We start from the raw sequence: 25850 nt of genomic DNA, 5'->3' as shown, positions 1-25850 counted from the left end.
AAGTGCTACTGAGATAAGAGAACAACCTCCAAAAGCACAGGAAAATGATCGCATTTAAAGCAACTTAAGAGCAGACAAATTCCCATTTTAAGGAGAACTCCGGGACCAGATGTGCTTGAGCCTGCAAATCTGCCAGTTAAGTGCAAACCACTAACGGATACCATCTTGGATGACATCACTGCACTTCACAGAAGTATTTCTCCAAACCACTTGAAGTATCAACATGGGTCACTTTAGTTCACACATTTATTAAAAAAAAAAAAGTAATTGTTACAGTTCTTCATCTAGGAAACATATTTACAGGGTATGCAACAGCGAAATAAATAAAATAAAGTTTAATAGAATATAGCAGATAGAAATAGTAAATAGTTGACAATGTACAGCAGCTTTGGCGACCAAACGTTCACCCCCCCACAAAAATCCTCAAACTAGAGTATTAATAAATAAAGCTATGTGAAAAAATAAATACGGTACTCTTCTCTCCTACTAATTTAAACTACTTTTACATATAGAAAAACAAAGAATTGCGTAAGCTTTGACAGTCGCCTTCTTTTAAAGCACATGGCCATGATTCATCTACTGAGTTACTAAAACGCTTCCTGTTAAATTGATCTCCAACTGGTTTTGGCATCAGAAATATTGAGACACTGGCAATGGATTGAGCCTTCTGGTCCAAAACCGTTTCTTATTTAACCCCAGTTTGTTTCAAAACGCTTCTTGGATTCTATCCTTTCCCATCCTGATCAGTCTCTAGCTGCCACAGCATGTTCACTTGAGTGGTTTAACGTCTCTGGGAGCTTAATACGCCTATCAAATCCCTGATTAGGGCCTTTATACCCCTAGGAATCCTGCAGCAAGGCTTCTAAAAACACACACACACAAGTTCCAAAGAAAATTGGTAGATCTCTTTGAAGTGCTCTGATTTTGTGATGTTCACTGTTACATACAGTTAGAAGCAGGATCCTCTTACACTCATGTCTTCACTTGGCAATTTTGATGAGAGGCACGACTGATGTAGAAACCAGTCCACGTTAACACTGGAAAAACATGCTCCTGTTTTTGAACACCTCGATATGGGCCAACATAGTTTGTGGATGCAAGATACCCAGAAGGTATCACTGCAAACATGCTCACATAGGTGTGAATGAAGTTATGGAGCGAGGCAAGCTATCAAGGACATTCCTAAAAGGTCCACTCAAAGCATCCGGTGCCATGAGATAGAAAAAAAAAAATGACAGTCTTCCCGGATGAGCATCATTCCAGCCTCAATGGCTTTATTTCAGAAGGTGAAGTACGGCTGAAAAAGGAAGATGCTGAGCAGGAAGGTGAATTTTCAGACATCGGCTGCGTGTCCATGCAGGAAGTTCATGCTTCATCAGTGTGTTGGAGTCTTGGAATGGCTCAGGTTGTTTGATGGCGCAAGAAAATATATTGTTTGCAAAGTGTGTCCTTCCTGAATTTGATCAGAGGAAATGTTAGGACTGACGTTTTGGTGTTTTCAATCAGGCCCCATAGAGACACGATAAAAACAAGAGATGGCTGAGAACAACACTACAATAAACACAAATACTGTAGAATACAAAACCACACATTCTAAAGACGGGGTTCAGGTCTGGGAGTCTATATAAAGCCAGCTGACTTGCCATGATTTGGATGCTGATCCAAATGGATGAGTTACTTGATCTCCCTGCAGGTCGTGTGTGTGTGTGTGTGTGTGTGTGTGTGGGGGGGGGGGGGCATCGTCCTCAACACCCCCTTTGAAATGCAAGAAAAACCCCGTCCTAAAGCTTTTAATGCTCATCTTGTTGTCTCCAGTTTCAAAGGAGCCAATCATATGCAATTATATCACAATGTTCACAGTCAAAGTCTGATTCCGACAGAGAGGCCTCTCTGGCTTCCTCCTCTGCTTTACAACGGAGCCCAGAGTGGCCGTGTCCTTTATGAGTCCATATGTCCATCCACCTCCCAGAGTCCTACTCCACCCAGAGATCCAAACACAGTATATGGACACATGATTAGTTGCGTGTGTGTGTGTGTGTGTGTGTGTGTGTGTACACTACTGCACTGATCACCTTGGATACAGCAGTAAGAGCGAGTGGGAGCTCTGATCTGCAGGATTGGAGTTCTTAGTTTCTGTTTTAGCGCGGCATCCAGTCGTTGCCCATGTTCAGCTTGGCTCTGGGAATGGTCATCTTGTCCATACAAGGGGAGGTCATTTCAGGGGATAAATGGACGATGCCACAGTCATTCTTCACATTCTGGAATTTGTTCTCCTTGGACGGCTCCATGTAGACCACCGCGTTGTTTATGTGCTTCTTCAGGATCACCGTCTAAACAAGAAGACAAAAAATAATTTAAAGTACCATCCATAAATGGAAGTCATATTTCCATTCATAGATGGCAGCACTTTTTTCTGACACTATAATCTCATTTCCTGTAATAATTGGACATTTATATGATGGATGTGACATTGTTCTAAAGTGCAGGACAACTTTAAACTACATCCTAATGTCATGAGAGCTCCAGCACAGGCTGTAATATATTAATGAGGTCATTTAAGTGATTTACTCATAATAATGTGAGCAGTAGGAGTGACAGGGGAGTTTATTATTATCTCCTTGGGAGTGATCAGGTTGGATAGGATTAGAAATGAGACAATAAGAGGAACAGTGAAGGTTAGACGTTTTGGAGACAAGGTCAGAGAGGACAGACTTTGATGGTTTGGACATGTCCAGAGGAGATGCAAAGGACAGGGTGAAGTGGAGAAGGTTGATTTGCTGTGGCGACCCCTGACGGGACAAATCGAAAGTATAGCAGTAGTAGTATCTGAAAACTGCTCACCTTCTTTGGTGCGCTGTAGCAGGGCATCTGCACCCACTTCTTCTTCTTGTTGATGAGTAGCACCACAATGAGGAAGATGATGATGGCCAAGAGAAGACCTGTAAGAATCCATGCTGCCGATTGGTAGATGAGGGCCACCTCTGTCTGACTTGGGTAATTCTCACTCAGTCTTGGTTCATCTGTGGAAAACACACAATATTGACTTATCTGTCCTACAGGACTAAAATGACATTACTACAGTAATACACAGTACATGAAAGGGAATATGGAGGGGAGTGTGTGTGGGGACATTTAATGAGCGTTTACCTGTGGAAGCATCGATCGGAGACTCAGCGAGAGTGGAGATCGTCACGGCATCCTCCACTGCAACCCTGACTGATGTCTTGGCGGCGTTTGTGGACAGCGTAACTGGCGAAGACGTTGTGATTTCTGTTTAGACAGGAATGCGATTCATTACTGATATCTCTGGCGTAACCGTGTGTTGGTGTATGAACCCCCTGGTCCCTCACTCGATAAGCTGTATTAATACCTTTTTTAATATCATACCTTTTTTAGAAGCCTTATATAAAAATATTTTGTTTGAAACTGGGCAAATAAGGAAAACACAGGTCTCATGAAGCGGCACCATATCAGGGTGGACAATGGGAGTCGAGGCTGATGTTTTCCTCTATAGGAAAAGCTGACATGGGGCTTTGGCTTCCTGTCCCACCGCACGGAGTGTGTTGTGATCCGATTCAGACAGGAGACAGGAAACTCGTGTAAATGTGCGGATGCTCGGGGAATGTTTTCGCGTGTGTGTATATCACATGGAATGTTGCTGCAAATAGATGTGAAGCGCCAGAATGGCTACATCTACCGAAAAAAACCCACCTAAATGCACATTCCGCCAGGAGACCGCACACTGTTCCTGCCATGTTGCGTTAGCATTGTTCCAGTGGTACCGCGTATCGTAAACGGATGGCAGTTCTCTACAACTTTGACACTTCGTCTCTTTTTGTGGAAGTGTTACATAAACTATACTTTAATATGCAATATAAACCACATTTGGAATATAGGCCATAAACTCGCAGTCAAAAGAAACAAATACTCATAAAGACAGCATTCTCTGGATCGAGACACTCACCGAGACAGTGTGGGCAGCACTGGCCCTTTCGTAAGACGGGCACCCTGCAGTTGGCGGCTGGACAGCGCTGAGAGAAACACTGAATGGTGCCGTTGTTGCAGGTGCAGCTGGTGCAAGCGTTGGCTTTCCAGGAGTCTCCCGCCAGCAGCACGTCCCCGTCGTTGGTTATGCAGTACTCCTGCTGGCTGTTGTTCACTGGCAAAAAGGGACTCAGCGTCTCGTCTGTGGTCACACACAGTTATGACACAAAGTCAATAATGAGAATACTCAAAGGTTTCGGTAAGATGTGTGAATGGATGTCAGCTATGTTTCACTTCTTCTTATTGGCTCATTTGAACTGACATATTTGACAAAAAAACAACATTTCTCTTGTCTGAATATTTTGTTTGCATGTGACTGCATGGAGAGGCCAGCTTCTGCAGGAATCCTGCGTTGCTGTGTAGCATCTCCATCTGTAACGGTTATCTTCCCCCCTAGGGGTGTGTAAAAGAAAATAAGAAGCTTTGCTGTATGTTAAGTACAATTAAAAGTGAATCCATATGGCAGAAGCTTTATGTCTCTGTCTCATTAGACCCTTGCTGCTTCCTTGAAGACTTAGTCAACATGCATACTTTGGAGTACTCTGCAGTACACATACATCAGAGGCCTGTCAGCGAAATGTGCATTACTCCCACATTCCTGGCGACCATGCCCATGCATATATCAAAGGCTGGTCTCTGACAATCTGCTTTTGTGAGGCGAGATGCAGCGATAAGGCATGCTGACATTCTCGAGGAGCAGCTCTCAGGCGCGGTCATGCATCGCTGATTTGTGGGCCTCATGCTGGGGAGTGCGCAAGAAGTGACGACTCTGAGTGTGTGAGAGAAACCTTGGCTGTTTGGGAACAGTTGTAAATAAAGTATGCATTGCATTGTCATGGACATAACTTTATTCCCATGATGCAAATTGAGCAAATTCTGTTGCGTTCTTGTCCTCCCAGATATAAATGTTATGATGAATATCTGCTGTGGGCTGCTGGGTGAACGCGGTCCACATGTGCTGCTGCCTGTCGGTGGGGCCGCTATGTAAAGCCAACTGGTCCTGGCTGGTTTCTTTATGAGTCTGAGTGTACGACATAAAACTGCTGTCAGAGTGCAACATGTGAGACCTCTTGAAACCACATGCTGGTAGCACGCCTTTCAGCTTTATACTTTTACCCATTAACCCAACTTCGCACACCCCCGGGGTGTTTCTCTCATCTGCATTTACCTGGGCATGCATGGCAACAGGTGTCCTTGTTCCTGATTGGTGTCTGGCAGACAGCCGGGGGGCACACTTCAGTGTCGCACAGGACACGTCCCTTTCTGCAGGTGCAGCGTGTGCACTCGTCCAGGTTCCAGGTCTCCCCTTCCACGTAAAACTCCCCACCGGGCGCTCTGCAGACCACCATGTCCATCCCCTCTAACTGACCACTGCCAGACTCATCTACAGTTGAAGAAGATGGAAGAAAAAAGAAATAAAACAATCATGTTTGCCACACGCTTATTGAGCCAATAGCAATAACTGCAACATGGCAAAGTGAGGCAACTATCTTGAGAGACTTAACAGAGCTATGCTGGTAGAATAAGGACACATGGGATATCCCTATCCAAAAAATAGCTCTGGCTTATGTGGAGAAGTCCAAGTTGTGTTTATCCGAACATCTTTTGTCCAGCGGAGCAGCAGACATCTGCATAAATTTAGCCTGCTGTCCATTGACTACAGATTGTGGTGCTTCTGAAGGTTGTAGACATTCTTTCATTCCTAAATATTTGAACAACCAACTGAGACACTCCTCCATAAATATTCCGCATGAGTTGGAGGGTTATGGATAAAAATGTGTGGGTGTGGATCCGTGTACCTTCCATTTTTAGAGGAACAAGAGACTGTGTGTTTAAGAGTTTAAGTGGCCAGTAAGTTTGAGGCGTGATCCAAACCACAAATGAGCCAATAGAGGACTGAACACTGTGTGCTGCAGTGTGTGTGTGTGTGTGAGAATTTGTACAGGCAAGGCATGTGTCTCGATTGGAAGTCATTCCTAAAAGGCAATCAAGTTTTGCATAAATATCTGAAAAAATAGCAGAGCTATTTCAAGGGATGAACCTGAACAAGAAACAGTCAAACAGATCTGAAACCGGTTTCAGCTCATAACAGTTTATGTATATATATATATATATTTCTTAGTTTATTTCACCATATTACAGAATCTGAACAATTGCTTCTTGTGTGCAATTACAATATTTTCTTTTTTTTTTTTTTTTTTTACTGATTACTGATTTATTTCCCTGCTTTAAATTCCATGGGAATAAAAATCTGGATCCACTTGATTCAAATGCAGTAACCTTAAATTATGTGTACAGGTTTTAAGTTGCGTGTGTGTGTGTGGCTCAATTAAAGGTGACTGCTGGTTCTAACCAGAGTTGTCCACTCTACCTAACCTGCCACTGTAGATTAAAACTGGTATCATACATAATCTAAAAACTGGAGTAAAAATGTTTAAATAGCACTGACATACCCTCACATGTGGGGCAACACTGGTCGGGTCGCACAACTGGCTGAGAACAGCTGGGTACTGGGCAGGATATGAGCACACACATCTCCCGTCCGGAGTGGCAGTAACAGTCACGGCAGCCGTCGTGCCAGCTGTCACCCTCCTCGTATCGGAGGCCGTTGGACGTGAGGCAGTAGGGCATCGGGGCCGGGGCAAGAGTGGTTGGGACGTGGCTACTTTCTGGAGACACAAAATAAATTGCACTGACTTTATAGCTGTACAAAAATGCTACAATCATCACCTATTTTGGCAAAGAGCCTTTTAAATTCCAAGTGGAAATTTCATTGAGGACATAAATCTATATAAAATCTATAAATTGCAGTTAAAATGAGGGTCTGCTGTTGTCTTCCATCGACTAGAATAATCACCAATTAGGAATCTTTGATCTTCCTATATCACATATTTGTGTCTGAAGAACCAATTCATTATTTAGCCTATAAAACCTTTCTTTCAGGCAGATGTTGACATGTCTCTACACATTTTATGGATGATCGTGCTGCCATAAAAAGTTTTCTACCCCTAAATATTCTAACAGCCTGCACAAAGACTGAGAGGCTTCACATTCAGGTAACCAGCAGTTTATTTGTAGGAGGTAGTTCTTTGTATGTGTGTGTGTGTGCATGTGGAGCCAAAAAGTCAGCTGCTCTGATCACGTATTTATAATAAAGCTAAATTGGCAAAAATAAATAAATCCGATTAAATGTGGTTGGGCATGAATGGGGCATCTGCACGCTTCCAATGAGGTTGTGGGAATCTAATTAGAGTTACAGATGCAGCCCCTGGATGATTCTAGACACCAACAGGAACCAAAACAAACATAAATCTTTCAACGACAGAGCACCAGAAGGTCACAGGAAACCAACGCTGCAGCTTGGTGGCAGAAAACCAGCACCGCTGAGAGAGCCCCTCTATGTCTTCCAGCTGCAGTAAAAAAGAAGCACTGCATCCTCTGAGCTCCAGCCTTTTTTTAGCCTTAAATACCATATGTTATACAATTATAAAACATGTGGTATTTTTTTCCCCTTTAAAAATGTCACAAGTAAGCAAGATCTATTCTTGAAAGTGGCGTCATTTAACAATAATACCAAACGTGACGAATAAAATGTCAGACAGCTTTAAGCAGCTTTGATATGATGCAGCTGCAACTTCCTGCTGTTGCTGTTCATCCGTCTGTGGTGTCATCTTTAGTGACATGACACATAGTCCTTCAAGATTTAATAAAGTTTATATACAGGATCAGATGATTTGTGTTTTCTTGCTTCCTTTCACTCTTGGAACAAAGTGGGAAAATATATATATATATAATTATAATTATATCATATAATTAATTATATGACATAAATTGGCATTTTTAGGAGACGCAAGCACGTATGGATTCTCAGAAGTTATCATTAGAACAAATGGACTAATTTGTTTATAGAGACTTGTAGAAATAAATGTAATCAGTAAAGTGAGAATTGAGCACCGTCAGTTCAAATGATAAGTATTGTTAGTGATTAATATTATAACTATTCTATAATAATATTATTATTAGTTACCTTTACACATGCAGATGGAGCAGCCCTTCCTGTTATGTCGATAGCCGTCACCGCATTGCTTGTCACAGGTAAAGGGAGGGCATTTAATGCAGCGACACATCTCACAGCCATGTTTGTTCCTCCTGTGGGGGTAACACGCAGACACATAGCAGTTACTGAAGAGAATATTGTGCAGAAAACAAGGCCTGTCCTGTGCAGTGCATATACTTGAAATGGAACAAGTAGAATCCAGGAAGTAGTTGCCCTAAAACACACACAGCTATTTGTGTTTGAACTGGCACCTCATACCAGTCATTAAACAGAGCAATGTTGAAGGGATAATCTCACAAATGGAGGAGATAGGTGTGAAGGGCAAAGGGGTGAGGTGGGGGTGGGGGGGGTAAAATACCTACACCAGCCGAAAGAAGACCGTGTCTGCTCTTCATTCCAGACTTCCTCCACTCATTCCACCCTCTTTCAGCTAACTAGGCTCTCTTGAGGTAAGTAATGACACTTGTTTTATGATGCAGCGGCCTCATTAGGCCCAGATAATTACTCAATTAATCTTCACCTGCCAGGGGTAGCACAGATGGAAGGAGTGCTCCAACTCGTGTATGCGTGCTGTGTCCCGTGAAGACGCTCAGCAAACGGAGACGCCTCTCCGTGCTGAAGCAGCATTAACATTGAAATGACATTGTGGTGGTTTGCCCAGTGCCTCAGAGCACAAATACAGAGACAGAGAGCGCCGTGACCTTGGAGCAAGGCTTTGTTTAAAGATAGGGAATGGATAGCAGGGCACTGGGTGCCACGGCCCTGGGACGGGGCCTGCTAGCACGGCACGGTGATGCCATTCATAACCTTTGAGGTCACAGTGATGAGACTGAACTAGGAAGAATGGGAAACACTCCTTCAGTAACCCTGAGAACATCCCTCAGGAGTCCCCAGCCCATGGCTGCACATGCATATAGCCGTGTACGATGCAGGATGTCATCAATACAACAGGAACAAACAAAGAGGTCCATCATGCCTTTTCGTACTTTGTGGCGGCTGCAAGCAGAGATCCTGAGTTAGAAGACAGATCTGCCTTGTAAGGCAGGATATCAGACCTCTCCTCTCCTCTGAAGAATCCTAACTGTATATGGTTCATGAAAGCCGCTTTTGTCCTGATGTGTTTTTGATTGTTGTTTTGAAACAGGATGATTATTTATGACCTGAAAGGTGCCTGAGGACCGAGCGTCCCAGTGGAGAGCACTTCCAGATGTTTGATCGGTTTAAATGGGATTAAGAGGAAGGGTGCACAGGGGGCTGAGAGAGAGGCTTGGAAGGACCTCACAGTGATGTACTCACACACAAACATGCACTCACAAACCTGAGACTGGCCACCAAGGTAGGCCATTCCATCTCGTATGTCAAACTACTCTACTGCTGGAATAGCTCTGCTCGAAATCCTTCTTGAGGAGGACTAAACATTCACTAGCCTAATTATTGAACCATGACAACTGACAGGAGCAAATCTCTTCAGCAGTAAATACAAAGAGCCCCAGATTATCACCTTTCACATGACATCTTATCATATTTCAAAGGTTTCTCTCCTCTGCGGGTGCATAGCTTCATCATAAATCTGCATGTCTCGTCATTGAAAGGCACAGATGTCTCTAAACATGGTCAACAAATGAGTGTCGGTGGACTTAGAGAATGAGAAACCCATGGATTCACGGGGCGTACTTACACATATCCGTAGGGGCAGGTTTTAGTGCAGGTCAAAGGTCGGCACTTGGGTATGGGGATGCTGCACTCACACACCTCACAGCCAAAATCGTCCCTCTCGTATCCCATTGGACATTGGAGGGAGCAATATTGTCCCAGGTCAGGACAGGAGTCATCTGAGAGAGTCCAGAGAGAGAAGTCTTCTGATCATGTATGCAACAATCCGTCACAGATGACGGCATGAGACGCTACGGCGCTGCTCACAGGAACATTCTTGTGAAGGATTAATCTTACATAGACTGCAGCCAAATGAGCTGTCAGGAATATGAACATGCCTTTGTAGTGGTCTTAAGGAAGTGGTCGTTAGATTTGTTTGACAGCGACATGAGAAAATATTTAAACACAACCCTGCATTTCCACTTTGTCAATGCGAAAGCCACATGACGCTGCACATCAGAAGAAATGCATCACATTCCTGGCCTCTGTGAGTCAGTCTCGGGAGATTTGTGAGGCAAGCTACTTACTGTTGAGACACTGGCAGAGCAGACATCCATTTTTGTCTTGTTCGAAGCCATATGGGCATTCATTCCCAGACAAGGAGCAGTTTTCCAGGGGAGGGCAAAGCATGGGGCTAACTGTTTCATAAGAAGGCTCTGCAGAAGGACAAGAGGCGACAGAGGGTAACAACTCTGCAAGGTTAGAACAGTGGGAAATAATTCACTTTAATACAGGTAATGGTGACAACAGACAGCGGTTTCTTTTACAAATGGTTTTGTGTATTTGTAGCAGTATTTGTGCTCGGATCCCCTCAGGTGTAATACCTCATAAGTGCATTTGTGCCAACTGTAATTGCTACCTATTTACACTGTTCTTATTTTGGAGTAAACAGTAATTACAGATAAAATCAGGGTAATTACACCAGGGTGGGTTGCACAGTAAGGGGTATTATACCTGTCTGTCTTACTGTGTTGAGCGAGCTCCCATTAATAAGCTGAATGCCTCCACACAGCATGTTTCAGTTCTAGGACAAGAAGTGGATGGGTATGTCTGGGACAGAAATCAGATGAGCACTCAAACCCCTCTTGAATCACGGCCAGCTTTATTGTGAAGCGACAATAGATGAGCATAATTAGGATACACACACACACACACACACACACACACACACACACCCAGAGATAGACCATAGTTATGCTCGCCCTTTCCACGTTTCAGTGGAAGGAGCAGTCCAACGAGCTGTAACTAATTACACTCACAAAAAGGATCCACTTCCATTATGCAGCCTCTCGCTTTAAAAGCATGGCGCAGCCTCACACACAGGTGGGTCTCATTTTGGCGGGCAGGAGGAATAAAGGAACACAAAGAACCCTGCAGCTTGAAGAATGCTTCATGGCCTCCCCTTTAATGAGCCCATGCTGACATGGCCTCTGCAGCAAAGCCGAGAAATGACATTGGAGCCTCCTACATGCGTTATGTGGGTTCGTGCCTGCCTCATATAGATGTTAGTAATATACTATATGTGGTAAATAGCAAAGACAAGTGCTATTCGGCTTGAATACAATGATGGTATACCTTCACAGAAGGGACAGCACTCTCCAGGAATCTTGACGGGGTTCTGGCAGCTCTGTTTGCAGGCCATGGCCGTGCAGTGTGGGTCTCCATCCACGCACTGGCAAAAGGTGCAGTCATCCTCTTTCCACTGCTCCTCATGGACTCGCAGCTTGTTAGTGACCCAGCAGCTGGCTTTAGTGCTGTCAATCGACAGTAACTCCACATCTGAGGCAAGGTGAGAGAAAAACAACTCACATTTATTGTTCTATTTGGCTACCATAAATATGATTTCAATCTGAAACGACAAGTCCCGTGTATCTTAAAGTACATGCTCTAATGGAAGTGGATTAACAAGGGCCAGAATCAGAACAGAGAGAGAGACACAGGGTACTCCGTGAGGGATCTAACGAGATAATTGGTTTCTCACCTAGACCTACAGAGAGATGATGTATTTAGATGAGTGAACGAACCTTCTGTGCAACGACATAACACAAAGGGATAGATGTTGATATGAGACAGATGTGATTGGGGGGGGGGGGGTATTGCTGCATCCTCCCCAGCGAGAAATCACAGCGGACATTCGTAACTGCTGGTCCTCACTCTGTCCGCTCACCTGAAAGCCTGAAGTTATCAATGTGAGTTTCAGCAGTGACCCCAAAACGTCAATGCCTAGGTCTGCGTTTGATACCATAAATTTCACTCCAAAGCAAAGAAAGCAGCCAGTCGTGTTGTGCAATCATTAGTCTAAAGTGGGACCCATGGAGTTTTGGGCCAATTTAAAAGCCAATCTGTGACGGCACGCTGCTCAGCTTGAGGTGATGTAAGATTCCTGAGCCCGGCTCTGAAGGCCATTTTTCATTCACTATAAACACTTTTAATTGCTTTTGTTACACAGTTTATTGGTAAAAGAGTGAGGTTAGAAGGTAGCCTCAGCATTTTCTCTGTGATTAGGTGTGAAACAAAGTTGTGTCCATATATCTGTGTGTTTGTGTGTTTGCTGCAGCTTGCTGTGTGCACATGAGAGTCCCATTGCCTCTTCAGATCTCACTTGAGTTCTGGCAGTTGAGGTTCTGTCCATCTGGCTGTGATTAACCTAAACAGGATCTATCGTCCCTCTCTCTTTATTGTGCACTGTGTATGCCTCAAATTACGTGTACCATAACCATTATTCAGAAACGTAAAAAAAAAAGAGAGAGAGTGGAGAGTGGATGAAGGTGATGCAGCAGAGGTCCAGATATCCTGGCCAAGCTCCAAAAGCCTTAAAACCAAATTTTCAGTGTAAGAACAGAACATCAATTTCAACTTTTGGCAAACGGGCTTTCTTTTGTCACATTACATCACAATTGGACCTGAATATTATCTTGTCTTGCAACTGCCTTGCAAACATAAACCAACAGCATCTAATATCATCTAAAAGGCAGCCTTTTCCACTTGTACTTCCAACCCTGACTTTACATGATCTCCTGTGCAGTCTAGCTCTTTGTGTCATGCACCCGATCAATGGTATCCATGCAGGCAGGGGCCAAAACAGGCTACCGTCTCAGACTTTAATATGGTTGCCATATGTCATTTTATAACAATCTCACATCATAGCTCCTTATTTGGCTTTGGGCACATGTGGTTTTGCGGGTACCCCCCTACAATCATTATGCCAGACCAGATATTGCAAAGCCAAGTTGAACACTAAAAAAAGGGTATTTGTTATGAAGTCCCTTCAGTGGTATTGAGCTCCAGGCTGGCTCTTGTGTGCCTCTTGCACGCCAGGTAAATTGAAGTCGGTTGCATGACGAAGCCATTGGGATAGAGTCAGTGGAGGTAAATGCCAGATATAACCTCAAACTTTGCATCTGGTTGCAAAACTGTTCTTGTCTACAATGCATGACTATTATATTACACCTCTGAAAACAGAATCATTCAATTTTAGTACAATAAAGTACTGCAAATGTTGAATTAAGTAGTCAGTTGTAGTTCTATAAAGTCAGAGCACAACAAAAATGACCTAAAGGCAGTTTGGACCGAGTTTATTCTACAGAGACCTGACAATCCCCGATCAGCAAGTGCATGGTGACGATAGCGAGGACAAACTGCCTATTGCCAGGCAGAAACCTCAAGCAGGTCCAAGACTCAAGAAGGATGAAGAGCGAGATTGGTAGAGAGAGAAAGATTGGGAAATAGATGGAGAATGTGAAAGAAGAGGAAAAAGTAGCCATATGTTGACAAAATAACAATAAATAAATTGTGTAATGTTTGCATACCTATGCAGACAGGACAGCACTCCCCTTCTGGGATGTAGAAATTTTCACAGTCCAGCTCAGCACACTCTGCCTTGGAGCAGAAGGAGATCCCTCCCCGGCACTGACACAGCCAGCAGGGGTCCATGCGGTACACTTCTCCCTCAGAAAACTCCTTCCCATTGTGGACACACTTGGGAGAGACTTTGGACAGGAACAAGGAATAACTAAACAGATGCCAGATGACAGCTGCTGCCATCTTCAAACTGAAGAACATGTGGCGATGATTGTTTACAAACACACTGTGGAGATTAACGCAGACATGTTTTCCTCATGACTGAAACAATTTTGGATTTCATCTTCAAATGTCAAGCTTGATCGACAAGAGGCGTTCACAACTGTATGCAACTAATTCATAGACATTTAAAAATAAAATTGTGATTGGTGGAACTGTTTATCTGAGCCACATGGTGATGAGGTGGACACCGTTGCCTGTAATTGTGTCCTCTTGGGGACAATGTATTGTTGCAAAAATGCAGGCAAATGTGGGGCCAGTGATTTGTCTCCAGATTAGGCCATAGGTTTGAGTGCAGACTCAAGGTGTCCATGTCCCCATGTCCCCATGCCTCCCGACAACCAGCACTCTAATACAAAGCAGGTGGGCCAGATGCATTAAAAGTAGGGCAGGGTGACTTACCTCGTAGGAAATTAATGATGGTAGTTAAAAATCTACGTGTGTCAGGTCAGAAAAGCAAATAAAAATTACTATCCCACCTATTCATAAATTTCTGAGAAAATGGCTGTCATGTCTTTAGAACAACGTGATGCTGCGTTCCCACGGAACCATTAGCCAAGTGATCTCAGCTTACTGCTGGGCTGGACAGTAAATCTCCAAAGAACATGCTCAGCCCCAAACCTTTACTCGTGCAGTGGAGCGATGTAGAATATGCCCCAGCTGAAGTACTGATAAACCACAATCACAGCTAAAAACAAAAGCTCAAAGAGGCTTATCTGTACCATCAGGTGACATCAGCGTAGGAGGTTGCTGCCAGGTTAGAGTCTGCCACTCAGATAGCTAATCATCAGGCACCAACGGAAAATCTATTGTCCATGGAGGCCAAAACACTCAGGTGGGATTTAATGTCACTGCGTTGACCCTGACTAAATATGAAATGAGCAATGGAAAAAGTTTAATCAGTCCAAGCCTGAAATGTAAACATGATGGGGGGGATCTGCGCTGAAAGGTGTTCCAAAAGAGAACAGGTTTGATTTCTGAAAACTACTTAGACTTCATATTGTATGTCGTCAATAAGGTGTTTGTAGCAAGTGTTTTGGGGGGACCCTAAAGTGTCCGTGGGGGGGTGTCTGGGGGAATACGTCCTTGTCCATTTGGGGCTTTCTGACACAATGTGCAGTCATGCAGGTCTAACGGACGGTAGGCGCAACACAAAAGGCATCAAGTCCCAAACGCAAAGAGCAGCAGACACTTGTTATCAAATCACTGATCCCATGGCCCCCACGGCTGCCATTCAGCCCCCGCCGGCCTGCCGGTCTCAATTACCCTTTCCACTGGTAGATGGGAGCACATAAAAAGCATTCCCATCGATGAACTGTTGAACCTTTTCCCTCTCGATGTGTGACCAGACAGGAACCCTTTGACACTGCACTTCTGTTGAGCAAAATCGTAGTCTAAGCACTTTTCTGGTCACTGAGCTTGTTAAGTCCATTAATTCCAGGACACAGCACTCATTTATGTATGTGGTGGGGCCAGAATGGGAATTTGTTCTGTTGGTAAAACAGCAAATATTTGTTGGGAGCCTAGAGTAAACAAACTAATACCACCGTCTACATCCCTGCCTTCCTGGCAGCCTCTGGGCCACATCAGAGAAGTCTCTGTGCACGTGATCTTGGATGCCATTTTTCATTTCAGTTTATTTCTTTCTGACCAAGTCAGAAATTTATGTACAAGCTCAAATCAGATTATTGGTTTTAATATCCCTGATATATACCAGGGAAAAGACGCCTTGGAACCATTGCCCTTACCTTGGAAGGCATAATTTCCACCTGATAAATGACCCAATGGTTATTAGCCAATCAGCAGATTTCCTTTTCATCTCTGGACATTTGATCACCAGAGAGGAAACCCTTACTCTGAGGAAAATAATTGCTTCCTCAAAGGCAATGCATCTTACACCAACTGGGCCATTTCTATCCCCAGTTGAGACAGATCAAGTGGTGTGTAGTTCAGCATAATCACCTTTCTGGCACTCAAATACATGGCAGCAGTCTCCTGGCTGCCCGGTGGCCTGGCTGAGTGGAATGGCACGTTGCCCACTTGGGCACCGAGGCTTGTGGCAGGCGCTGAGGTCACAGGTACACCGGGGTGGGATGGAGGGACAGCAATCAGCAGGGGGGGTGTAACTCTTGGTCAACACTGACCCTTTGGGGCAAGAGGGAAGCTGCAAAGGCAGACACATCACCCCGGCACACCTCAGCTCCTCTGAAACACAGAGACATGGACACTTTAGGATATGATAACACAGATGGCATATACAAAAAAAAATAAAAAACAGGTTTAGTTTGGGTGCATTCTTTATTTGTCAGCTTCAAACCAGGAGCACCAGCGCCAGTTCCTCAAGGCTCTGATAGCATCCAAATGCTTCTCCTGCAGAAAGAGTTTTTTTCTGTTCTTGCATGTAAGTGCTCTGTGTTTGTTGGATCGCGTTGTGTCAGCGCAGCCACTGACTTCGGGACAGTGCTACGATTTAAAAGCTGAGTTGACACGGTCACCGAGTGTCTGTCACAGCTTCACAGCATCCAATCAGAGGAGCAACAGCGGCCCGCTGGCTCTCCACATGTCATGTACATGGGATTATGATCCCACCCAGCTCGGCTCGACTTGTTCACAGCCCAAAAGTCTCACACTCTAAAACCAGTCATTAATACTTGTCAACCCAAAACATAAGCTTTTATTCTTGCCATCTTAGAATCTCCCCTTCACTTAGCATACCAGGAAGTGTTTGTCTATTCATATAGCAGAGCCAGAGAAATAGCTCTGATATCCTTGTTAGGGAGGAAAGGGGCGATGGGGTGTAGGAAATCTTGCCTAGGGGGCTCAGGGGTGTATTTTGGAACCTGTTCAGGAAAAGAAAAGTAGAGCACCCCTCTGTACAGACATTGTATGAGAACAGTAGCTACCTTACAAAGATTGGATTACCCAAACCAAAGGGATGTATTTATTTTGGTTCTCGGTGCCACTGTAATGTATACAGTGCAGTCAGAAAAGAAGGGTTGGAAGAGCAAACTTGATTCCTGTCCTATAATTGTCAATCACTAAGTAAATTCCCAGATCCCCCTACTGACAGCACACTCAATACATACTTTGTGGGACTTTGACAGTTGAGAAGAAGACTGGAATTCTGCATTAACCAACTAAATCTTGATGGATGAGAATTAAGACGGTCTGGTAATTATATGTTTACAAGTCTTCACTGACATCTAAAGAGGACGATTTGCCAGCAAATGATTATGTGCCTTATAAGAAAGTTAAATGAAGCAGATTATGACTTAATTAGCAAGAATACGTCACAATCCTTTCACACACAAGGTCTCTGAGGAGAGGGAATGATACAGGCTGAGATTAGCCAACTATGCTTGAGGCTTTGGTACTGTTTCCAGTAGCTGGATTTTGTTGATGGTCTTCCCAGAGTCGTGCTGGCTCTATAAGCACAACATGAGTCTCCCAGAAGAGCACCCTCATCCTTGACATTTTAAGACCTATAAGCGGATCCATCTGGGTTTTGCAACAAACTAGGGAACCTGAATCAGTGAGCAGTTCCGGGTCTAGACTTCTGAACTCTCGATAAAGGATTTGCCCTGTGAGAACTCTTTGCACTGTGATTCATTGGCTGTTTTATATCTACCTGACCCAGAATAAAAATGGAGGAGCAGGACTTTAATACTCTAACTCTTTTATTTTGGTGGGTGGGGGTAGCATTTCTTACAGAATTTGGGGATAGGGGAAAAGTTTTTATGGCTCTAGATAAATACAGCAGGAGTGTGACGTATCTGCACTATACTGTTTATCCAAGTGACCTGGGAACAGTGAGGATTGCCACAAAGCTCTCATTGATAAACTGAATAGTGTCATAGAAATTGAAGGGAAACCTCTGAATTAAGGGAGGGTACAACCCTTTTAACGGTTTTTGGCCTCATTCCTGTGCTTCAGTTAAATAAACCTCAGTTGGAAACACTGATTGGCGAATGTTTTACTACCAGTAAAGTCTGCATTTATTTGAAGCCTGGTTTTGCATATGAAAACCTCAAACTGTTTAAACTGTAGAAAGAAAAAAAAAACCTGGAACGATCGTGCATAATGCACACTGAATAACACTTTTAGTGTATTGTATGAGTTCCATTACTCTTTCAGCTGTAATAATGGCGGGGGGTTAGAGAGTGCTGAGAAAAGCAGCTGGCAGACATACCATTGTCATTCAAATGAAAAGACTTTGCATCCATCTGTGGAAATCGTCCAGCCCTTGCAGGTCCAATTAATATAATTTTCTCGCTGGTACATTTATGAGCACAATAGGCAGACAGAGAAGATGGAAAAATTCAGCAGTAAATTGATTTTTTTCCTGAGCTGTTTATGTTTTATCTCAGAGAATAAATGGTTGTAATTAGTGAGTCAGCAAACCACAGAAACAAACTTTGTATCACAATGGTGGCCATACTCCAGCCTGCACAAACACAAAAGGCCTGATTTGTTATGCTTGATAAATTCATTCTGCAGATTACGCAACATGTGCTTCTGTACCAACGTAAGATAGTAAAGAATGAAAAACCTTCGACCTGCAACAATATAAAGACCTACATATACACATGCTATGTTTGAGAAAATGGCTTTATTACTATAGAATATCCCACTGTTTTTTTTTTTAACAATTCATATATCTGGCAATTCAGCCAGTAGCAAAAAAACCACTTCCAATCTAAATAAGTTTTTTCTTCTCCTTGAGCCAGGGTACAAGGAGCGCAGTCTTTCTTCGAACCAGAGCGGCTCGGTCGGGCAGAGGAGGCTATGTTGACAGCCTAAGTTTACTCACGGAAAAAGTGCACAATGCGAGTTCTGTTCACTGACTGACTTTGGATGCAAGTCAACGGAGAACAAAGCTGTCTCAGTCCAGCTGCCCTCCGTGGGTTTCTGGTCTGTCCTCAGGTTTTAGAAAGTTACTAAAGGGACACATCAGGGACGGCTCACGTAAAAAGCTGTGGGGGCCTGGCCTAGTGTCCACCAGCAGTTACAGCTGAGAAAGCCAGCATTGTTCACTTTGTGCATCAGTGTGTGTGTGTGAAGCCCGCGGAGCAGGTCCGGGAGAGGGTCCAGGCCAAAAGGCACAGACAGGGTTACCAAGAAGAAACACTTGGTGGGAACTTCACACCATGGTGTTTGGAGTTCAATGCACTCGGCAGTATAGGCTTACAGCAGACGGCACGCCTGCATGTGCTGCCTTGCTCTTTTGCCAAATATTTGTACTTGTAAAATGTGAGTACATTGTCCTACGTAACACCATTGTAGGTATAAATGTCCATATTTGGGTGAGGTAATGCAAAAGTCCAAAGTGAGGTGCACATTTGCACATAGATTTTTTGTCTACGTGTTTGTTGTGTGCTTAGCAAGAGTACAAAGAGTGTGTTCCTTTAAAACACACCCTTCTCTTGCAGCCAATGGCCAATGAGATTATAGACTAATAATGAGGAGCTTTTCTTTTCTGTCTGGGTGAGAGATGTCACGTGTAAGCTCAATACAATACGTAAGAAAATAACTGTAGCACATGGAGAGAACATTTCTACAGGAACCTGGGGTGTTGACAGATGTTACACAAACTGTGACTTGGATTTTTGCCACATGGATCTCTTCCCTGTTAAAGTAAATGAGAAAAGAAAGGCTGATGATATGAGGAATGTTGCTTAGAGCAACAGGATTTGGTTGAAGTCACAATTGGTGTGTATTTGATTTGTTAATGGTTATTCCTAGACCAATGAGCTCGGGCTTTAGGTTGAGATCCGGTGAGCGGACTGAAGGTCAGAGGTGCTAGAATGGTCTAACACTTCTTGTGAGTGTGTATTTTGGCTTTCTCGGTGGGGGCCTAACACCAGCTGTTTCGGTTAGCGGCTCACCATGAGTGGGTTGACAGCAATCCCAAAATGCCTTAAAGCAAAGTTCTTTGTTTCAGTTACCGCAGTAGAGGGTTTTTTTCTTTTTTCACTCTTTCAAAATCTTTACCAACACAACTGGAAACACATACACGAGAAAATAATTGGGCTGTAGCTTCTACTGTCAGCGGCACACAAGCATGGCGCTGACATCTCGCGCCCCTGCCAGCGAGTGGCGGTCTGGCCTGGACAATAATAGGTCTGCACAAAGAGGCGGCAACCAGGCACAACTAATGGTCCTTTTTACAAGGGTAGAGGGCAGGACGGAGGTGGGCAAGTTCTGTGTATTTCGAGGCATCATAGTGGACGCTGATTCTCCATTCAATTAATCGCTAATTAGCCTCCACATGACTCATTTTGGTCCGTTTCATTCCATTCTCTCCCCATCAGAGTCCACCGGAGCAAGTGAGTGGCCAACATGCTTCCTTCAGCATAGTCGGGGTCAAATGTCACCATTTCTGAGGAAATGTTAGTATTAAGTGATGCCAGTTGTGTGAATAACCTAAACAGTGTTGACTCATGCAAGCTTGTTCCAGTCAGTGAGCAACAGCAGGGGAATTCCTCTAAAATAGCAGTCAGGGGCCTTATCATGAATTAAATATGTAAACCATCCCAGAGTGTAAAATTACCAAACAGACCCTATTGGGGCCGTGTTTGACACAAATACCTCAATAAAATGGTGTGTTGCAGGTTCCTATCTCCCTGCATTGGACTTGCTCCTCCCTCCTCACATCTTCTCCCCCCCCTGAAAAGTGGGCAAGGCTACTGGCATACCATATTACTTCCGATTGAACATGTAAAGCCAAATTACATCAGGGTCTATGTACACCAGCAGAGAACAGGATCCTCCTGATACTACAAGAGCCAATTTCTGGTAACTGAACTCAGAAAAAAAAGTGTTGAGTTTTAACAGATCTCAGTGAGTCACAGCAGAGGGGCGAGTTGACAAGACCACTGAGTGCGTCAGACAGAAACTAAACCATTACCATGTGTGAGTTTGTAGCTCTACAACTGTCGGGATTTCTCAACACATGCAAAGGCAAGTTCATTCCTTGGAAGAAGGCTTCGCATGACAGTTTCTGTCACACACCAGCAGGCCATGCTGACACACATCTTAATAACTGCATGCGTCAGGATAAGGGCTTGTCAGACACAGTTGCTATGGAGTCCAGGAGGACTGAGCAAATAAGACCCTATGGTTGCAGAGGAAGTTCTGTCTGGTGACAGACAAAGGGAAAACCTTTGCCGAGACGTCTACACAAACAAGATAATTATCGCATACTGGCACGTGTGCATCTTCACAAATGGGCATGCAAACTTAGACATAACATACACACACACGCATCGTGATCTCTTAGTTAATGAGGGACCATAAGAAGGGTGTGTGTGTGTGTCGCAGTGAGAAGTCATACGCTACTGAGAAATGTTGTTTACAGTGTTCACTGGTGTGAGATTCAACTGTCATCCGTTGAACTCAGGTTTAGGATGAGGGCCCGAAAAAAAAAAAAAATCTTCATTGTAACCTCAGTAAAACAAATTATAATATTATCTATAATGGCTTACATGTTATTTGGAGACTGCATAATCACAAATATATTTCCATGGCACGTTCCTAATGGTCTTTGAGTGCCAAAGGAGAGTAACGTGAATAAAAACACAAAGAGTCACAGTCACATGCTTTGGACTCAATCTGTATTTGCTTTTTTTCCTCTAAGTGTTCTGGCTGTTTTAAACGTTGTAAATGCAGCTGCTACTCCTCAACTGGCTCTCTAATTGACACCTCGCAATCCAAAAGAAAAAGAAAAAACCCTGCACCAATAACACTATTTACCCAGAAGTGTCAATCAGGGAGAAGACGCATTCAGCGGCCCTCTATTTAAACTCCCAGCAAGCCTTCATCACACACTCTATACAGTTACACCTTAATGACTGTGGCGCCGCTCATGAGGATCTCCAACACCCCACATTTCCATCATCACTCTCATACTTTCTCCACACCTGTCAGTTAGATTCGCACCTTCGTTCGTTCTTCCACTGTTAACTTCATTCCTTGTTTTCTTTTTATAACATTAATCTTGCTCTCTTTCTCTTCCTCCTTCTCTTCTACTCCCACCCCCCCCCCCACTCTTAATGTATAATGAGAGGTGTCCCACATGTGACTCCAAATTGCTACAAGCAATTAATTGTGTCATCCCCTGCACAGTTTTCAGGACCTTAATGAATGAATGAATGATACAATTTAGAGTTATTATCTATCAATTCCAGACCCCCCCCCCACACACACACACACACACACACACAACACTGAACACTGGAGCTGAAAGCAGCTAACGGTTAGCTGACAGTTCCAGCTAAAGGTCATCTGAAGGTTACCTGCAGCTTCCTGGCACTGGCTGCGGTTGATGTAGGCGAAGTGGTGGTGGCAGCTCTGAGACTCACACACACAACCCTCGGCGGTCAGGTTACACCCAGAGAACATGCATGCCGGGTTGGAGGGTCCCACATACTTCTCTCTGTGTCTTTCCCGGTGTTCATGCCTGCGACCCTCTGAAATCCAGATACACCCACAGCCACACACACACACACACACACACAAAATCATCAATGAGTCACAAACAATGACACCACTCAAAGTGAAAAGGGGAGCCTTTGACAAAGCTTAGGATGTGTGTCACCACTATGATATGCAAGTAGTATTAGTCACCTCATAGTAACATCTGTTATTGATCAGCACATCCATGGATTCTGTGCTTGTGTGTGTGTGTGTGCGAGCAGTTATGTGTGATGGAAGGGGAGGGCCCACCTGACTTGCTGGGTTTCATACAGGTTTCTTGGTCTGGGTAGGTGAAGGAGCCCAAACACGAGTGTCGGGCGTCACACACACACTGACCTCCTGCCCGGTCGCAGCCTGTCAACAGGGGACAGCGTTCGTCCTCCAGGCCTGACTCTGGATGGTCAGGGAGCACTGGGGAAGTCAACAGATGGAACAAATGAGTTTAGGGGTTGTCATTTTGTCGAGTTTATACATTTCAACTTGGAATATTAATATATTGGGATGGGTGTGAGCACAATCCCAATGCACAATTTGCCAGAAACAGAGATTTATTTCCCAAAAGAGCAGAAGGGTTAGCCAACTTACATCTTCTGCTGCAACACATCGCCATGGCGCCATCAATACTGAAGTGACTAGTGTGATTCAGAGCTCCTATCCCGCCTCCCTCCTAATCGTGCCATGCTACTTTAGCCATTGAGTCCATTTGTTTCATTTCGTTCCACAGCATGGGGGCCTCCCAGGGTTTCCATCTCTGCTGACTGCTGGAACGCCTATTCTTTAAAAAAGGCCACTTGCACTCACAAACTGGTAAGCCTTATCCCTAGAGATGGGATCTTGGTCCAAGTTGGACAAAAATGTACCATAGGAGGGAATTCATGTGGGAGGGGTGTGTCCCAAGACTGTCACCACCAAAGCCCTGGGATTAGAGAGCCCCAACATACACATCACCCATAGTGTTCCTTTCAAACACATGCATGAATACACACACATATACACCCAAATGAACCTCCTTCACAGTTGTTCAAGCATGCTAAGAGTGGCAGCAGAGTAAACAGGATGAGACAAACTGTAACTGAGTAACTCCTTCCCATGCATTTACCTCCGTGGCCTCAAGCATCAGCGTGGAAGCGTGATTGGAGCTTATCATAATACTGCAGCTTTCTTCTCCAAACAGCTACACACAGAACAATGCACAAAACGCACAAGCTTCTCATGGTATATTTGCCCAACTACTGTAACAATACCACCAGAAATAAAGCATGTTATATTAAACACCCCTGCAGAGAATTTTATTTTGGAATGACTGGTAAGAAAATTAATTCTGTGGCTTTGCTTTTAAAATGTTGTAAAATAACAATAAAATCCTTACTTAAATCTCTTTCAATCTACAACATAATTCCCCACAAAGATTAAGCCACTGTCTTACCGTATAAACATTTAGAGTTGAAACGAATACGCCGATACACATAAACACATTCACGGTGTCACAAAATGAAGTGATGCATCACCATGGCTCTCGCATCATCTCACTCGTGCTGTAAAGTGGCTGCTTCTCCCCACTATTATGGCCACCCAGAAAATCAAAAGTGTGAGCAGAAAAGCAGGGGATCAGAAAGCGGAAACATTCACCCCCTACTCGTGATTGGGGGTTTAATCACTTTAAGACCCTTTCAGCTTGAGGAGGGAAATCTGGGATCAGCCATCTACCATCCTGCCTACTGTGGCCCCTGAAAAACACACTGGGAGGTGTTGATTTACCCCCACAGAGACCCTCTGGGATACTTAGTGTGTGTGTGTGTGTGCGTCTGATTTAGGGGTCAGTACCCTACTCCGAGGTCCTGCAGCCACAGGAACGGGGGCACAACTCAATCAGAGGAGTCATTAGGTCTCCCGCTCCTTCCGAAGCTGTTCATTTGTCCGCCAGACGCCAACCTAACCTGTACATGAGGCACAATCAGCAACAGAGTCTCTTGGGATGGCTTGGGGCTCGGAAAGCCCTTGTGGCTCCCTGACATGGACCCCCCCACAGAGGGATGATGGGAGGGCAGGGTCAGGGGACCCAAGCGCCCACTGAGCACGGCTAACTCTCTCCTACAGTCCCGCCAGTCCATTTCAATCAATCAAAATCACTGAACACAGTGCAGGTGAGGAGGCTGGGAGGTCCTCCACATGGTTATTTGTTCCTCAGAGGATGGCCATTGCTACTTACTCCAGTCATTGAGAGGAACCTGAGAGCCATTCATTTCTTTGAAGCTCAGAGGGTTGCTCAGATTGCGCAGAAAATGAACACATTCGCGATCTAATAGGCTAAACAGTGCAGCGCTGTGGATTCACAGGACATTGAATGAGAGGAGCAAACTGAGACAATGAAGCCCCTGATGCAAACAACAGAGAGGGGAAACAGGCAGCTGATTTATTTAATAAGAGTGTTGGATTCTAAAAACACATTCATCATTCTCAGTCCGCAACTTTGCTCTCACACGAAGTCATTTTTGTCTCAAATGAATGAAATAGATTTTCATTAGAAATCACATTAGAATAATATAAATATAAATGCCTATTTGACTAGCAAAAGAAAGACAACAGAACCTCCTGAGCCTGATGGGTAACCCGGTGCCAAAATCTCTGCCACCAGCCCTACAGTCTTGCTTCTGAGTAGAGCGTAAATGATGCTTTGGAAAGGAAAAAGAGAAGCTGAACATGACTCCTCTCCTGGCAGTCAAAGCTGTTCAGACCTGGCAAACACTGACACGGCCAGGATCGAACAGGCATTTGAATAGCGATGTCCTCCAGCCTCTTCAAAGAAGAGGATTATTGCCTCTCAAAAAAACTGGCGCCTACTGTTCTTCAATTTCACTGTTAAATAACTTTCAGAAGTTCACAAGTCACAAGTTCTATGATACACAAAGAACAAAACGCACCTTTACAAACTCCAATTTCCGGTATTTGGGCTGCTCCTGTTGCGTTAAAAGAAGCGCAGGTCAGTCCCAGGGCGCAATAGCCGTGCGCCCAGTCCCGTCCGCCGCAGGGCTCCCACTCGAGTCGTGCGCATTGGTCACAGCATCCGCACGGATCCCTGGCTAAGGTCCGGCCGCTCTCACAGCCGTGCGGGGCTTGGACCGGACAAGTCCGGAGGTTGCACGGCGCGCACTCATGAGCCGAGAGCACCCGGCTCACCAAAAGGACATTCAATAAGGCAACGGCGCACTTGCTGAACATGTTTGAAAAGACTTCCTGAAGGCTTCCGGATAAATGCTGCGTGCATCAGATGATGAACCCACATTCACTCGACCCACTTGAAAGCCACGAAAAGCCCTCTTTAAAGTTCTGTGACGCGTCTTCCCTCGGGGCGCGCTGGTTCCGTTAAAGCGCGCCGCGCGCAGCGCACTTCAATACCACGAAGCGGAGGTGCGTTTCAGTGACAGCGGTATCCACAGAGTTCAGCGTCCCGCAGGTACGCGCGTCGTCTGTGCCTGATGGAGAACGGGCTGAGGTCCCAGACAGACGCTTTGGGCAGCTTGCCTCTGCTGACAGCCACACG

General features: G+C 44.5%; 1 protein-coding gene across 1 annotated transcript; it reads right to left on the bottom strand.

Moving 5' to 3' along the window:
- Positions 1-2138: 2138 nt before the first annotated feature.
- Positions 2139-25528, bottom strand: crim1 (cysteine rich transmembrane BMP regulator 1 (chordin-like)). The gene is made up of 15 exons (XM_068752295.1): positions 25231-25528; positions 22559-22720; positions 22129-22302; positions 15797-16039; positions 13564-13743; positions 11330-11533; positions 10282-10410; positions 9780-9933; positions 8072-8193; positions 6498-6713; positions 5213-5428; positions 3965-4186; positions 3148-3270; positions 2842-3020; positions 2139-2330 (listed from the first exon to the last, which is right to left on the bottom strand). The coding sequence occupies exons 1-15, from the start codon at positions 25526-25528 to the stop codon at positions 2139-2141; spliced, it is 2814 nt and encodes a 937-aa protein (XP_068608396.1).
- Between the last annotated feature and the right edge of the window lie 322 nt (positions 25529-25850).

Source organism: Brachionichthys hirsutus, chromosome 18 (genome assembly GCF_040956055.1).
Source record: "Brachionichthys hirsutus isolate HB-005 chromosome 18, CSIRO-AGI_Bhir_v1, whole genome shotgun sequence".
Lineage (NCBI taxonomy): Eukaryota > Metazoa > Chordata > Actinopteri > Lophiiformes > Brachionichthyidae > Brachionichthys > Brachionichthys hirsutus.
The sequence above is the reverse complement of the archived record's forward strand: the minus strand, read 5'-3'. Positions and strand labels throughout refer to the sequence as shown.